The 15,327-nt window shown below is 41.7% G+C and overlaps 1 protein-coding gene across 1 annotated transcript in view; it reads right to left on the bottom strand.

The window, feature by feature from the left end:
• The window catches only part of KIF6 (kinesin family member 6), a 511,469-nt gene that overhangs the window by 112,123 nt on the left and 384,019 nt on the right, over window positions 1–15,327 (bottom strand). The window contains exons 14-15 of the mRNA XM_033938641.1: window positions 13,810–13,915; window positions 1,450–1,505 (exon numbers count right to left, since the gene is read on the bottom strand). Of these exons, the coding sequence (XP_033794532.1) occupies window positions 1,450–1,505; window positions 13,810–13,915 (162 nt within the window). The remainder of the gene's footprint in view (window positions 1–1,449; window positions 1,506–13,809; window positions 13,916–15,327) is intronic.

Raw genomic sequence — 15,327 nt, 5'->3', positions numbered from 1 at the left:
CTGAAGGGTTGTCTGGTAAGATTTGCCTCTTTGCGGATGACACCAAAATCAACAATAGAGTAGACACGCCGGATGGTGTGAATAACATGAAGAATGACCTGGCGAAGCTTGAAGAATGGTCTGAAATTTGGCAGCTACAATTCAATGCTAAGAAATGCAAGGTCTTGCATGTGGGCTGCAAAAACCCGAGGGAACAGTACAGTTTAAGGGGTGAAGAACTTATGTGCACGACAGAAGAGCGGGACTTGGGTGTGATTGTATGTGATCTTACAGTGGCCAAACAGGTTGAAAATGTGATGGTAAAAGCTAGAAGGATGCTAGGTTGCATAGGGAGAGGCATGACCAGTAGGAAAAAGGAAGTATTGATGCCCCTGAATAAGACTTTGGTGAGACCTCATTTAGAATATTGTGTACAATTCTGGAGGCTGCACCTTCAAAAAGATATAAAAAGGATGGAGTCAGCCCAGAGGGAGGCTACTAAAATGGTGTGTGGTCATCATGATAAGACGTATGGGGACAAACTTAAAGATCTCAATCTGTTTACTTTGGAGGAAAGGCGGGATAAGGGAGATATGATAGAGATGTTTAAATACCTGAGTAATGTAAATGCACATGAGTCTCTTTCATTTGAAAGGAAACTCTGCAATGAGAGGGCATAGGACAGGGGTAGGGAACTCCGGTCCTCGAGCGCCGTATTCCAGTCGGGTTTTCAGGATTTTCCCAATGAATATGCCTGAGATCTATTTGCATGCACTGCTTTCAATGCATATTCATTGGGGAAATCCTGAAAACCCGACTGGAATACGGCGCTCGAGGAACGGAGTTCCCTACCCCTGGCATAGGATAAAGTTAAGAGGTGATAGGCTCCGGAGTAATCTAAGGAAATACTTTTTTACAGAAAGGGTGGTAGATGCATGGAACAGTCTCCCGGAAGAGGTGATGGAGACAGAGACTGTGTCTGAATTCAAAAGGGCCTGGGAAAGAGATAATGGTTACTGCGGATGGGCAGACTGGATGGGCCATTTAGCCTTTATCTGTCATCATTTTTCTATGTTTCTATGTTACTGTATGCAACAAATCAATATGTAACCCAGACATTGAATAGGCATGGCTTATACATGCAGTGCTGACTCTAAATCTTCTAGCATCAATGGTAATCTGTGAATATTCAGAGCGAGATTCAAAGTTTAGGACTGAAGCCAAAGGCATTATTAGAGTATCTTCAATGGGTTCAAAAGCTTAGTATTGTAACCTGAAACTTGCCCAATGGTCACATTTTATGAGTGCTCAGATAAAACTCTATGTACAAATGGTTCATGAGCCGACATACTTGGTAGATGTGAATGTGTGAATTCTTTGTATTCTCTATGAAGTGACAAAACGTGAGTGCTGCCTGGAAGAGGAAGAAGCAACAGAATTGGGTAAAGCAACTTGCTGGAGAGTACTCACTGATTTTACTTCTTGCTTCATTCACTTTTTCCCCCAAAAATTTAGCTTCAGAAAACCTAGTAAAAAGAACATAGGAAAACTTCTGAATTAACTCATTTTGAAATTAGGTTCTTCAATCAAACTGATTTGATTTATTAATTTTTTAAAAATGTATATTTTGCTTATAGCCCACGTGAATTCCAATATCCACATAAATAAATAGATTGAATATAACAAATACATAAATTTACAAATTCTACGAATCTAAACAAATTAACTTTAAAAAAATAAAATACATCAGACTCTCATTTCTTTTTTTTCAGTTCAATTTTTTAATTGATATTTAGAAAAAGTAACAAAACAAGATGATTTAAATCTGTATGAAACATTCAGGAAGATGTCAAAGTAAAGGTATAGGGGGTATATATGGTATTATGAATAGGTAATATAGAAAATATATTTTGGAGAAATGATAAAATTATTTATGTAATATTTGAGATTTGAATTGAATTGTAATGAGCATATATTGTATAATTGTATATTTGATTGATTTCTTCAATAAAATGTTTCAACATAAACAATCAGGTTAATATTGTTATGCAAGATTCCCATTTCTAATTTGCTCCTTACAAGAAAATAACCACATCTCCTTATTTATAAAAAGGCTCTGACAAATAAGTGAGTTTTTAAAAGATTTTCTGAAAAATTTGAAATCAGAACATAATCTTAATGAACCATTCATGACATTCCATAACTTTGGCCCTTCCACAGAAATTGGTGCCATCCATGCTTTATTATAATGTACTTCATGGGCATATTCCAGAGACAATCTCATTGCAAGGCACAATTTGGCATGTACTTTGTCAATGCTTGCATCAGATACCATGGTGCCTCACCACAGAGTACATTTGAGGGCTCCCCTTCCCAAGCTAGTTCAGATGGTCACTATTGAAGAAATTGAGCCTCAAGAAAAGCCAGTTACTTTACAAAATGTATGGCAAGTTGTAAAGCAGGGGTGTCCAACCTTTTGGCTTCCCTGGACCGTATTGGTTGAAAATTTTTTTTCTGTGGCTGCACAAACGTGCAAATGCTGCAGCAAGACAGAGGAGGGAACCAGCAAGACAGTAAACACCCGGGGGCAGCAGAGGAAAGCACTGCATCGCCCTCGACCAGGACCGCACAAAATACTTCACGGGGCCACAGGTTGGACACCCCTGTTGTAAAGCGAACTGTTCTATGCATGGAACTGTTGCTTCATTGTTTCAATTTTCCCAGGAGGAAACTATTAAATTCTGAAAAAAGTTTAGGTGACATTAATAGGGAAGATGGGGAAATCTACAGAGACATTAAAAGTAGCTGCTGCTTCCTTTATTAAAGATAGTACCTTGTTACATAGTCAATTGGAAGGTACGGAAAATCAATTTCACAGTAGGAATTTAAGACTATTGAACTTCCCAGTGACTCATTATTTAGCTCCTTTGGAATTGTTGAAAATTTGAAGGCTATATTAAAATACCTCAAAGCTGACTTCTTGTCAGTTGAGAATATATACAGTCCTATGTATTAAAGGGTTCAAAGGAACCCAAAGAAAAGGGGGCAAATGGATCAAATTGTATTGATAGTTTGCATTTGTCTGTTTCTTGAGTCAAGATGTAATTACTAAGCGTGCTACTTAACGTTTGATTTTGAAATTATATATTCCTAAAAACAAACAATTAATATGTTTCCAGATGTGGCCAGGCACACTCAGCTTCTTAGGAAGCAGTGCCTACAGCTTAAGGCTAAAGTAGGGGTGTCCAACCTGCGGCTCGAGGACCACATGCGGCCCTGTGAAGTATTTTGTGTGGCCCCGGTCGAGGGCGATGCAGTGTTTTCCTCTGCTGCCCCGGGTGTTTACCGTCTTGCTGCAGCGTTTGTGCGGCCCCAGAAAATTTCTTTCCGGCCCAGTGAAGCCAAAAGGTTAGACACCCCTGGGCTAAAGTCCTTAGATTTCCCTGTAAACAGGAGAGTGTGGTATAGCCTCAGCATCCTGAGGAATAGAAACATCAGTGAGAATTTGGTAATTTAAAACGTACACTATTTTGGATAGGCCAGAAAAGAGGAGATCATGGAGGTGCCAAATTGGTAAAATGCATTTCGAAATGACATGCCGAGATTTTGAGTGGCAGAGAACGAGACAAAGTGGTTATAAAAAAACCCACTTGAAACCCCACTCCAAGATTTATACTACTAAGAACGTATATATGGAAAACTATCTCCTTCCTTTACTAATGCATAGCGCAGGTTTTAGCGCCAGCAGCGGAGGTAACTGCTCCGATGCTCATAGGAATTCTTTGAGCGTTGAAGCAGTTACCGCCACTGCCGGCGCTAAAACCCGCACTACATGTTAATAAAGGAGGGGGGTATATTTTTTTAAAAACTGCATTGGTAATAACATAAACTGTTGAGTAAGCTGGGAAGTTAAAGACCCCTTCTGCTTACGTCTCAGTGATGTTTCTATTCCTAGGACCCAATTCTTAAGGCGCACCACCATATATCGCTTTTAATCTTATTTTGTATTACATTTTCCCGTATTTATTTCATTCAAGCTTTTACATTTGTTGACCCACCCCCCTCCTTTACAAAGCTGCGCTGGCATTTTTAGCGCCAGAATTCTATGAGTGTCTGAGCTGTTACCGCAGTGGCCGCCGCTAAAAATGCTAGCACGGCTTTGTAAAGGAGGGGGCAAATGTTTTAAATAAAATAATTAAGTTCTTACTAGTTTTCACTTTTTTAAATCTTCAACTTACTTCTACATTCAAGGTTTTCATATCAAACTTCTTAGCATCCACATTTGTCTGTTTTAACCTTATACCGTAGGTATGTATTATCTTCATTAACAGACACATTTAATCATTCTTCACCCCCACCACTCTCTGCACAATGTCTTTTTTTTACTGAGAATTTTGGTTCCCAAAAATCTATCACATTTTGGTGGTTTCATCCAGAGCACTGTTCCACATCCATTCACTTATGTTCCGATCCATATTCCATTCCATCATTTGCAAAAAAAACCCACACAATTATTTTGACAGAAGATTCTGTCTGACCTCATTCAGAATCTAAGAGAAAACATTGCAGAAACACGAGAGGAAGACAAAGATTGGTTTGAAGGTATAGAGGCACGCTTTAAGAATAAATCTAGTTATATGCGTTACAGCTGTGAAAGCAGAATGCGGAGTTACATGAAAGAGGTTCAAAGCTACACTTCAGCGGTTGAGCCAAATGCGCAGGTTGAGTACAAGAAAATAAAACTTAAATTGAAGAAATACAACGACTCTTACTTTGACAGTGGATGAGAGCGCTCGGCCTTGTACGACTGAAGGCTCGTTCTCCTGCGAGGGTTCTTTTGATTTAGACATGTGTTGATCAAAACACTCCATTAATCCATACAGCAACAGAGAGAGCCGAATCCTTTTTAGTACAAGGAACCTTGACCACAAGATTGTTTAAAACAACTCTATGGTCGGATCACAATCTGATAATGCATGATTGCACACTCACATCACTCATATGCACTGTATTCATCATCTTTCATTCCTCTGAACATTTCAGACTTCACACCATTCCATCGTTCCTCATCCACGTTCACTCATCAATGTTTTATCAACTTTGTTAGAAATTTTAAAAAGACATTTATGTTAAATCTTAGGACCCCTGAGGAAGACAGATAAGTTGAAACACGGCCCGTGTCGGGGTCGCATCTTTCAAGACTATGTGGATTCTGGAGATTGTATACAAATCTACATCTTTGTATGAACTCAATAAATCCCGGCATCACAAGCATCAGTTCTGCAGTTTCCCTTTTTGCTCGCACTGTTTTAGGCTATGCCGATTTAGGTCTTCGAGCCACTGCATGTCTTCTGGCACATACCCTATTTCATTTTGGTTGGTTTTCTCTTGACTACCTCCAGTCTTAGGTACAGCCTCCAAAATGGAATATTCCAGCTGAGACTTCAACAACTTGTTCAGATGCATTTTGGCCAGGTACTACTGACCTGGATTGGCCACTGTGAGAACAGGCTACTGGGCTTGATGGACCATTGGTCTGATTCAGTAAAGCTATTCTTATGTCCTTAAATTTGTTGATGATGCAAAGCTGTTAAACTGCAAGAGAACCTTGTAGGGCTGGGAGACTGGGTATAAAAATGACAGATAATGTTTAATGTGAGCAAGTGCAAAGTAATGTATGTGGAAAAGAGGAACTTGAAATATAACTATATGATGCAGGGTTCCATGCTAGGAGTCACCGCCCAGGAAAAGATCTAGGTGTCATTGTAGAGGATGTGTTGAAATCCTCAGCTTAGTAATCATCAGTGCAGTATCATCAGTGCAGTAATCATCAGTGCAGACATGAAGGCCGCCAAACAAGTAGAGAAGGCCTCATCCAAAGCAAGGCAACTTATGGGATATATCAACAGAAGCTTCGTTAGCCGCAAATCTGAAGTCATAATGCCACTGTACAGAACCATGGTGAGACCTCATCTGGAGTACTGTGTACAATTCTGGAGGCCACATTACCGTAAAGACGTGCTTAGAGTTGAGTCGGTTCAGCGAATGGCCACTAGGATGATCTCGGGGCTCAAGGGTCTCTCGTACGAAGAAAGACTAAACAAATTGCAGCTCTACACTCTAGAGGAGCGCAGGGAGAGGGGGGACATGATTGAGACATTTAAATACATCATGGGACGTGTCGAAGTGGAAGAAGACATCTTCTTTCTCAAGGGACCCTCGGTCACAAGGGGGCATCCATTCAAACTCAGAGGAGGGAAATTCAATAGTGACATAAGGAACTATTTCTTCACAGAAAGGGTTGTAGATCACTGGAACAAGCTTCCAGAGCAGGTGATCAAGGCCACCAGCGTTATTGACTTTAAGAATAAATGGGATGCCCTAGTAGGATCCTTACGAGAGTCGAGTTAAGGAACTAGGTCATTAGTATTCAGACTTAATGGGGTGGGTCAGTAGAGTGGGCAGACTTGATGGGCTATAGCCCTTTTCTGCCGTCATGTTTCTATGTTTCTATAGTGTGCAGCAGTGGTTAAGAAAGCAAATAGAATGTCAGGAATTATTAGGAAAGGAATGGAAAATGATGAGAGTGTTATAATGTCCTTGTATCGCTCCATAGTGCGGGTGCACCTCAAATATTGTGTGCAATTCTGGTTGCTACATTTCAAAAATGACATAGCGGAATTATAAAATGTACAGAGAAAGGCAACAAAAATGAGAAAAGGGATGGGGTGACTTCCCTATGAGGAAAGGCTAAAGCAGCTAGAGCTCTTCAGCCTGGAAAAGAGATGGCTCGGGTCTATAAAATACTGAGTGGAGTGGAACAGGTAAATGTGAATCACTTGTTTACTAGGACTAGGGGACATACGATGAAGTTACTAAATAGTAGATTTTTTAAACAAAGTAGAGAAAATATTTCTTCACTCAACATATAATTAAACTCTGGAATTCGTTGCTAGAGAATGTGGAGAAAGTAGTTAACTTAGCAGGGTTTAAAAAAGATTTGGATAATTTTCTAAAAGAAAGTCCATACATCATTATTAAGATAATGATTTATGGGGGGGGGGTCAAAAAATGATGGGCCCCGGGTGTCACATATGCTAGGTATCATGTTATAGTAATGTAAAAATGCTGCAGAAGCTCTATGAAACCAGTATCAATTCTTTATCACTCTAAAAGAAGGAAAAACGCCTCAGACAAGGCCCTCCCACCTCCACAAAAGTGGATCTTAAAGGTGGTCAAGCGGTAACCTCAAAGGCAAAAACCTTCTTGCAAAAGTGAGCAGTGGAATCAAAAACTGAAGCACAGTTTTTGATTCCACTGCTCACTTTTGCAAGAAGGTTTTTGCCTTTGAGGTTACCGCTTGACCACCTTTAAGATCCACTTTTGTGGAGGTGGGAGGGCCTTGTCTGAGGCGTTTTTCCTTCTTTTAGAGTGATAAAGAATTGATACTGGTTTCATAGAGCTTCTGCAGCATTTTTACATTACTATAACATCTTATGACCACTTTTGTCTTTGATTGGAAGTGTTGTTCATACATACATTGATTTCCAACATATCTGTGTTGTTTATACATATACATATACATATGCTAGGTATGCCACTGCTCTGGCTATCAGCAAGATAACCTCTGGTCTTTCATAGATGAATAAAAGGCTTGTACATATTTAGGTAATTGTGTTTGTGGGTATCTATGAGCAGAAGGCCCTAATAATGGCAAGTCTTTGATGGCTCTTTTTCCTGTACTTTTTCCAGGCTGTGAGTTCCATTTTGGGGATTTCTATTTGCCCTCCAGAAACCAAAATAATTGGGTAAATCAAACTGTATATGCTTAAGCACAAATTATAAACTTCATGACAACCCATAAACATAATACTTAACAAAGAAATATTGCAGCTTATAAAAACTACTATTCTTGTTTTTTTTCTTCTTTCTTTCTTAAAAATAGAGAATACAAAGGCACCTCCCTTTCAAAGCTCTTTTCTTTGTAGGACAAAACTCTTGAAAGAAGTAGGTATGAGCCAGTGTGGGTGGGAATGGAAAGTTTTGGAAACTGCTTCCAGAGTAAAGGGAAAACTGATTAAGCAGGCTGGAACAGCTCCCCAAACCAATGTTTCCCAGTGGGGAAAGTGGTGCATGTTAACTGCAACCCTGCTGTGCACGAGACAGAAATATAACTTGTGGGTTTCCCTCTACAGCTTCTGCTAGACCAAGAATCTTGCCTGGAGCTTCTCCTTAATTGTTTAATGTTTTCTCCCCCTGCAAGGATTGACTTTACACAGCTGAGCAACACATCATAGCTGGATGAGGCCAGCAAGATCTAACACATGATCCACGATACAGCAAGGCAAAGATCTGGTATTCATTTCAAATACCACTCAATCTTGCAATGCCTGAATCAAACTATAGAATGAAATATTTGGAACAAGCAACAGACAGTAAAGGTTTGTAAAGCTGGTTTGATTCCAGATTGTAAAGCTCTCAGTTTTTTTAATGAATCAAAATTAGTTTGGAAAAAAATTAAAATAAAATTCCACAAGTGCTCTAATTATGCCTATTGTCTGTCAATAGTGCTAAACAGGCACCGCTTTCCAGTCAACAAGTAAATAGATATTCAGGATATTTTATGGCATGGTCAGGGTTTCATCAGATGGCATGATGGATCAGGAGGATAAAACTGCACTGTGAAATGTTAACCAAATTTCTGTGGGGATGGGATATAGTTTTCTTTTTTGCACATCCTCGCAATCTTTCCAGAATCTGTGTAGCACCTTCCTTATAATAAAGAGGCCATTTTATAACATTTTCTCTGCTCTGTTCTGTTCTCAGTATTTTTATTTTCAAGTGTGTTTTTTTTTTTTTTTTTAATAACTTCCAGAGGCTTTCTAGTCCGTTCTCATGGTGGCCAATCCAGGTCAATAGTACCTGGCAAAAACCCAAGGAGTAGCAATATTCCATGTTACCAATCCAGGGCAAGCAATGGCTTTCCCCATGTCTTTCTCAATAACAGATGATGGACTTTTCCTCCAGGAACTTGTCCAAACCTTTCTTAACACCAGCTATGCTATCCGCACATCACAACCTCTTGCAACGCGTTCCAGAGCTTAACTATTCCCTGAGTGAAAAAAAATTTCCTCCTTTTGGTTTTAGAAGTATTTCCCTGTAACTTCATCGAGTTTCCCCTAGTCTTTGAGTGAAAAATTGATCCACTTGTCCCCGTTTTACTCCACTCAGGATTTTGTAGACTTCAATCTTTTCTCCCCTCAGCCGTCTCTTTTCCAAGCTGAAGAGCCCTAACCGTTTTAGTCTTTCCTCATACGAGATTAGTTCCATTCCCTTTATCATCTTGGTCGCTCCTGGAGCAGCTCTGCCTTGGTGGAGACACTGAAGTTCTCAGTTACTGTTTTTGCTGGGAAGGCCACCCTGATTCAGGGCACCTACCTGACCAACTTACACTGTTCATCCCTTGGAGTCTGCGGACATCCTTGGGGCTGAGCGCAGGCTGCTTGGCACCCATGTTGGTCTCTAGAGCTTTATCAGTTGCTGGCTATATTCCCCTGAAGAGGAGTGAGTTGCTGTGGAATTCAGGGATTTGGGCTCTAACCCAGTCTAAGCAGCAGTCAGAAGATACAAGCAGTTATTTTTGTCTATTTTTTATGATTGTCTGAGGCAGTAGGTCTCACCATTTTCAGCTTATCTGAGGGCTGAGGGAGCCATAGCAGAAAGAGGATGAACTCAAAGCAAAACTTTAACCTTAGCAATCTTAACAGGGTACAGAGGGATGTAACCTATATGAATCCGCAGGACAACTCTGAGCATCATGATGGGCAAACTAGATGAACTGTATAGGCCTTTATCTGCTACCTTGTCATCATTGTATTACTATGTTAGACACCAGCAAAATTACATGCGTACACCACCCCTAGGGTCACCCAGCTACTTCTGCATTTACTTTGCCTTGTAAAAATCTTCATATCCCTGTACGTTTTTTATATTCTGCTGTGTCACAGGTCATCTTTCCTCTTTTTTCTGGTGTAGGGATTCTCTTATGTTATAGGGATTCACTATGCTTCTCACACAAATCAGAATACCTTTACTTTTAAATTATTAACTGTGTAGCATCTTTCTAATCATTGTAAACCGCATAGAACTTCACGGTCCTGTGGTATATAAACTGTTATTATTATATCACATTTTAATAAACATAAAACATGAAACCTTGAAGCTTCTGGAGACTGGACATAGATGAAGTCAGCAGACACTTCTTTTCCTAGAAGCCAGGTTCTCCCTGTTGGTGCTATCTCACACTTTGTCATCCCTCCTATCTGTCCTCAACCTATCAGTCTCCACTGCAATTGTTCCTGATGCCTTCAAACATGCCGTTATCACACCCCCTCCTCAAGAAACCCTCACTGGACCCCACATGTCCCTCCAACTATAGCCCCATCTCCCTCCTCCCTTTCTTATCCAAGTTAATTGAACATGCTGTTCACCACTGTTGCCTGGCCTTCCTCTCATCCCATGGTATTCTTGATTTGCTTCAGTCAGGCTTTTACCTGCTGCATTCCAAGGAAACTGCTCTTACTAAAGTTTCCAATGACCTGTTCTTGGTCATATCCAAAGGCCTCTACTCTATCCTCATCCTTCTCGATCTGTCTGCTACCTTTGATACTGTTGTTCACCGCCTGCTCTTTGATACATTGTCCTTGTTGGGATTCCAGGGTTCTGCCTTCTCCTGGTTTTCTTCCTATCTCTCCCATCGCACCTTCAGTGTATGCAATGGTGGTTCCTCCTCCACAGCCTTCCCACTATCGATTGGTGTACCTCAAGGCTCTGTCCTGGACCATTCCTTTTCTACACTTGCTCACTTGAAGTGCTGATCTTCTCCCACAGCTCCCAGTATCACCTCTATGCCGACAACTCCCAGGTCTACCTCTCTGCGCCAAACATCTCTACTGAAACCCAGACCAGAGTCTCAGCCAGCTTGTCTGACATTGCACCTAGATGTCTCACCGCCATCTAAAATTGAATATAGCTAAAACAGAGTTGCTCATCTTCCTGCCTAAACCCACCTCTCCGTTTCCCTCGTTTTCCGTCTCTGTGGACAACACTCTCATCCTTCCTATTTTGTCGGCTCGTAAACTCGGGGTCATCTTTGGCTCTTCTCTCTCCTTCACCACCCAGATCCAACATATCATTAAACCTGCCACTTCTTCCTTACCAAAATCTGACCCTTCCTCTCTGAGCACACTACCAAAACACTTATCCATGCCCTCACACACTACCAAAATTCTTATCCATGCACTCATCACCTCATACTTAGACTACTGCAACTCACTACTCTCAGGTCTTCCACTTAGCCATCTTGTTCCCCAGAATTCGGTTGCACGACTCATGTTCGGTTCCAGGAGAGCCACTTTACTCAAGTTACATAAGAACATAAGCATTGCCTCTGCTGGGTCAGACCAGAGGTCCATCATGCTCAGCAGTTCGCTCACGCGGTGGCCCATCAGGCCCAGGACCTGTATAGTATTCCTTTATCTATCCCTTTTTCTTTCAGGAAATTATCTAATCCCTTTTTGAACCCCAATACCGTGCTCTGTCCTATCACACCTTCTGGAAGCGCATTCCAGGTGTCCACCACCCTTTGAGTGAAGAAGAACTTCCTAGCATTGGTTCTGAATCTGTCCTCTTTTAATTTTTCCGAATGTCCTCTCGTTCTTGTAGTTTTCGAAAGTTTGAAGAATCTGTCCCTCTCCACTTTCTCTATACCTTTCATGATCTTGTCTCTATCATGTCCCTCTAAGTCTCCGCTTTTCCAGGGAAAAGAGCCCCAGTTTCTCTAATCTTTCAGCATATGAAAGGTTTTCCATACCCTTTATCAATTGTGTCGGTCTTTTCTGGACCCTCTTGAGTATCGCCATATCCTTCTTAAGGTACGGCAACCTCTCTCCTAAAGTAACTTCATCAGCTTCCCATCCATTTCTGAATACAATTCAAACTCCTACAAATGCACTCACTCAGCAGCCCCTCACTATCTCTCTTCACTTATCTCCCCCTATGATCCCTCCCATGAGTTCTCCTTAGCTGGTATCTCCCCCTCTGATCCCCCCCCCCCCATGAGCTCTGCTTAGCTGGTAAGTCCTTCCTATCTGTGCCCTTCTCTTTAACTGTCAACTCCAGACTCCGTCCCTTCTGCCTTGCTGCACTGTATGCTTGGAACAAGCTGCCTGAATCCCTACGGCGGGCTCCGTCTCTGGCAGTGTCCAAGGCCCAGTTAAAAGCCCACCTCTTTGAGAGTGCTTTTAATTTCTAACTCCTCACACCTTGGGTTCTGCATCCCCTATCCTCTATGTCATGTCTGTCCAAGTTAGATTGTAAGCTCTTCCAAGAAGGGACCATCTATAAATGTCAAAATGTGCAGCGCTGTGTATGCCTTTCAGCGCTATATAAGTGATAGAGTAAGTAGTAGTAGTAGTCTCATAGAGAATGACACGAAGACATAATTTGTCCCCATCCCCACAGATAACCGCAGGAAACCATTCCGTGTCATTCTTTAGTGTCTATTTCAACCTCAGTCTTTCTACACTAGCATTCTTCAATGCAAGGCTCGAGGGTCAGTGGCTGTGCCCATTCATACTCCGATTCTTCCCTCTCTCCTTAAAGAATGAAACGGTTAACTGCGGGGACAGGGATGGGGCCAAATTCTGTCCCCATGTCATTCTAGTCTGAATCCTCTACTTTTCTTCCAGGATCAATAGAAACCTTTAATTTTTACTCTTTCGGAGGCCTCTTCCTGTCCCTCATTCCTCAATATATTTAATTATTAATAGAGTCCTGGCTCAGACAGCCAAAGATAAGAAAGCTGCCTATGGGATGAATATACTTGTATATACCAGTCAGTTTCCCCTCCAATTTGAGGTCTCTCCCTACTACACCCCACTAACAAGGAAAAACCATCACAGTTCTGGAAAGAACTTAGTGGTACCTATTATAATTACTGGACCACTAGGACAGTGTATAGCCACAAGGGAGCTCCTCACTTTGGGCTCAGGCTCCCTCCCCCAAATTGTGGCACCTGCTGAATGACTGGTCAGGATGCCTAAGCCCTAGCATGCTGCTCACATCCCCTCGTGCAGCATGAAGTGAGCATTTGCAGGAGCGCTGGCATCGGCGGTTGAAATATGTTGCCGATTTCCTCACTGTTCAAGTAGGCAGCAGAATTGGGCATCTGTATAATTTAACATCAATGCAGGGGGAAGGGGGTGAAGAGTTGAGAGGAATAAGTGGCTCCACCAGTCCACTCCTGGCCGCCCTGCACTAGAGATCTTTACATCTCACAATAAGCAGAACTTAGGGGTCAACACATTGAAGACATCACAACAATAACTTATGTTTTTTGCTTGCTTGTTTTATTCAGAGATTTTGTTGTGTACTTGAGGAGTGAGTGAATTGGTATATCCAGAAAAGAAAAGCAGCATTCCACAGAAGAAAATGTTTTGAGAGATAGCTCTCCCTCTGCCCAAAGTGGTTAGAAGCCTGGAGTTTTGCTCCTACCCCACAGTGTGCATCTTGTGTAAGGTTCGTGTCTGCCACCCAGGGGCTAGAGAAGGCTGAAAGACATTAAAGTTCAGGAACAACACACCCAGTCCTTAGCAAGGGTAATGCTGTATGTCAGCAGTGTACCTACTTGGAAAGTGTGGCCAGCATGTTGATAGAGATGCGCAAGTCTCAAAACAGAGCCTGACAGAAGTAAGGGTATAGTAATGAACCAGATCAAAGATACAAATACAGCCATGAAGCTAGGACATGTATTCCTCTTCCTTGACTCACCTTTGCTTAAGAAGATGTTTGTTGTCTTCAATAGTCACACTATCAGCATAATCTCTCTTAAAAATTTCAAATGCCTCCTGTCGTCCTTGTGACATATCTCTTATTCCTGTCAGGGAAGCAAATCAGATGGAACAGAACTAAGATACAGTATTTCATAAATAAATATATTTTATCAGCAGGAATTTCCAAGGAATGGTGGACCAGTATTTTAGCCAGTCCCAGATATTCAGTGACACATAACCAGGTACTGCTGAATATCAGCCATCTTCTGGCCATTATTGAACCAAATGGCAGGAAGAAAGATTGATTAGGTTCTTATCTCAATAATCAATCTTGTTTGCTGTGGACGGATGTAGAGGTCCTGAATAATTGGGTGTCTTTGCAGAAGGCATCAATCATTTTCTAAGGCTCCGCCTCCTTCCCAGTGGGCTGTGCTGTACCCTCTCAGTTTATACCAAAGCAACCTAATGCAAGTTCCTCGAAAAACTTAAGTTCTTTCTGCTCTGTAAGTAACATGCCTAAAGCACGACAGAAATATTAAAACACAAAAACAAAGTGGATCAAACAAGTCACCTACCTGAGCTCAACCGGCACTAACAGTTAAGGTATTTTAGGTCAACTCTTGTTTGGCCTCTTCACTTTGTAACCTTTCTAAAATAAGTCTATGCAACCTCTATTAAGACATGACTGAGGCAGATTATCTACTATACTGTAGCATTATTCTGGAGGCGGAAGGTATACTGAGGGGTGGGTTTCAGACCTCTACTCCCATCTACAGGAAAGAAGATTATTGAGGTTAGAACCTAACCTTTCTTTCCAGTGCAATGGGTGTAGAGGCCCTGAACAACAATTTATTATTTCTATAGTGCTACCAGATGCATGCAGTGCTGTACATTAAACACACAAAAGACAGTCCCTGCCCGATAGAGCTTACAATCTAATTATGACAGACACACTGAACAAAAGGGAGAATCTATATACACTGATCAGGTAAGGAATTAGAAGAGGAATGATGAGGCGGATAGGGTGGGGGACTATGGAGGGAACGACCAGCAAAAATGGGTGCTTTATAAGTTAGTTGGGTTGGGATGTAAACACAGCTCCTCACATGTCAATGGGGGGAGTAAAGTACACAGCCAGCATCCTCTCTGGCCCTCAGGGCCGACTCAGGGCCCCACAGCCTGCCCTCAAGCCCTGGACAAAATCCAGGGTGAGTCTCACTATGAGGGGAACGGTCCCCAAGTGGTCTCAACCATTAGAGCAGGCTGATTAGACAGGTACCCTGTGATCAGAGAAGCCTGCTAGCACCAGATCTCTTTAATGAAAGTCTGTGTCTTCTCACAGTCAGAGCCATCGTACGAGTTCTGGGAACTTCTGCAGCACTGAAAGCCTCAAGATCCAGTACGAAAACCCCAAAAAATAAATTTAAAAAGTCAGCACAGATCAGATATCTGCTGAACATGCTTGCGAAAGGGAAAAACTGAGAGGCAACAGCACAGCAATCATACACCTCACTGG

The sequence above is a fragment of the Geotrypetes seraphini genome, chromosome 3, assembly GCF_902459505.1.
Source record: "Geotrypetes seraphini chromosome 3, aGeoSer1.1, whole genome shotgun sequence".
In the NCBI taxonomy this organism is placed as follows: domain Eukaryota; kingdom Metazoa; phylum Chordata; class Amphibia; order Gymnophiona; family Dermophiidae; genus Geotrypetes; species Geotrypetes seraphini.
This window is presented reverse-complemented; position numbering and strand designations above follow the sequence as displayed.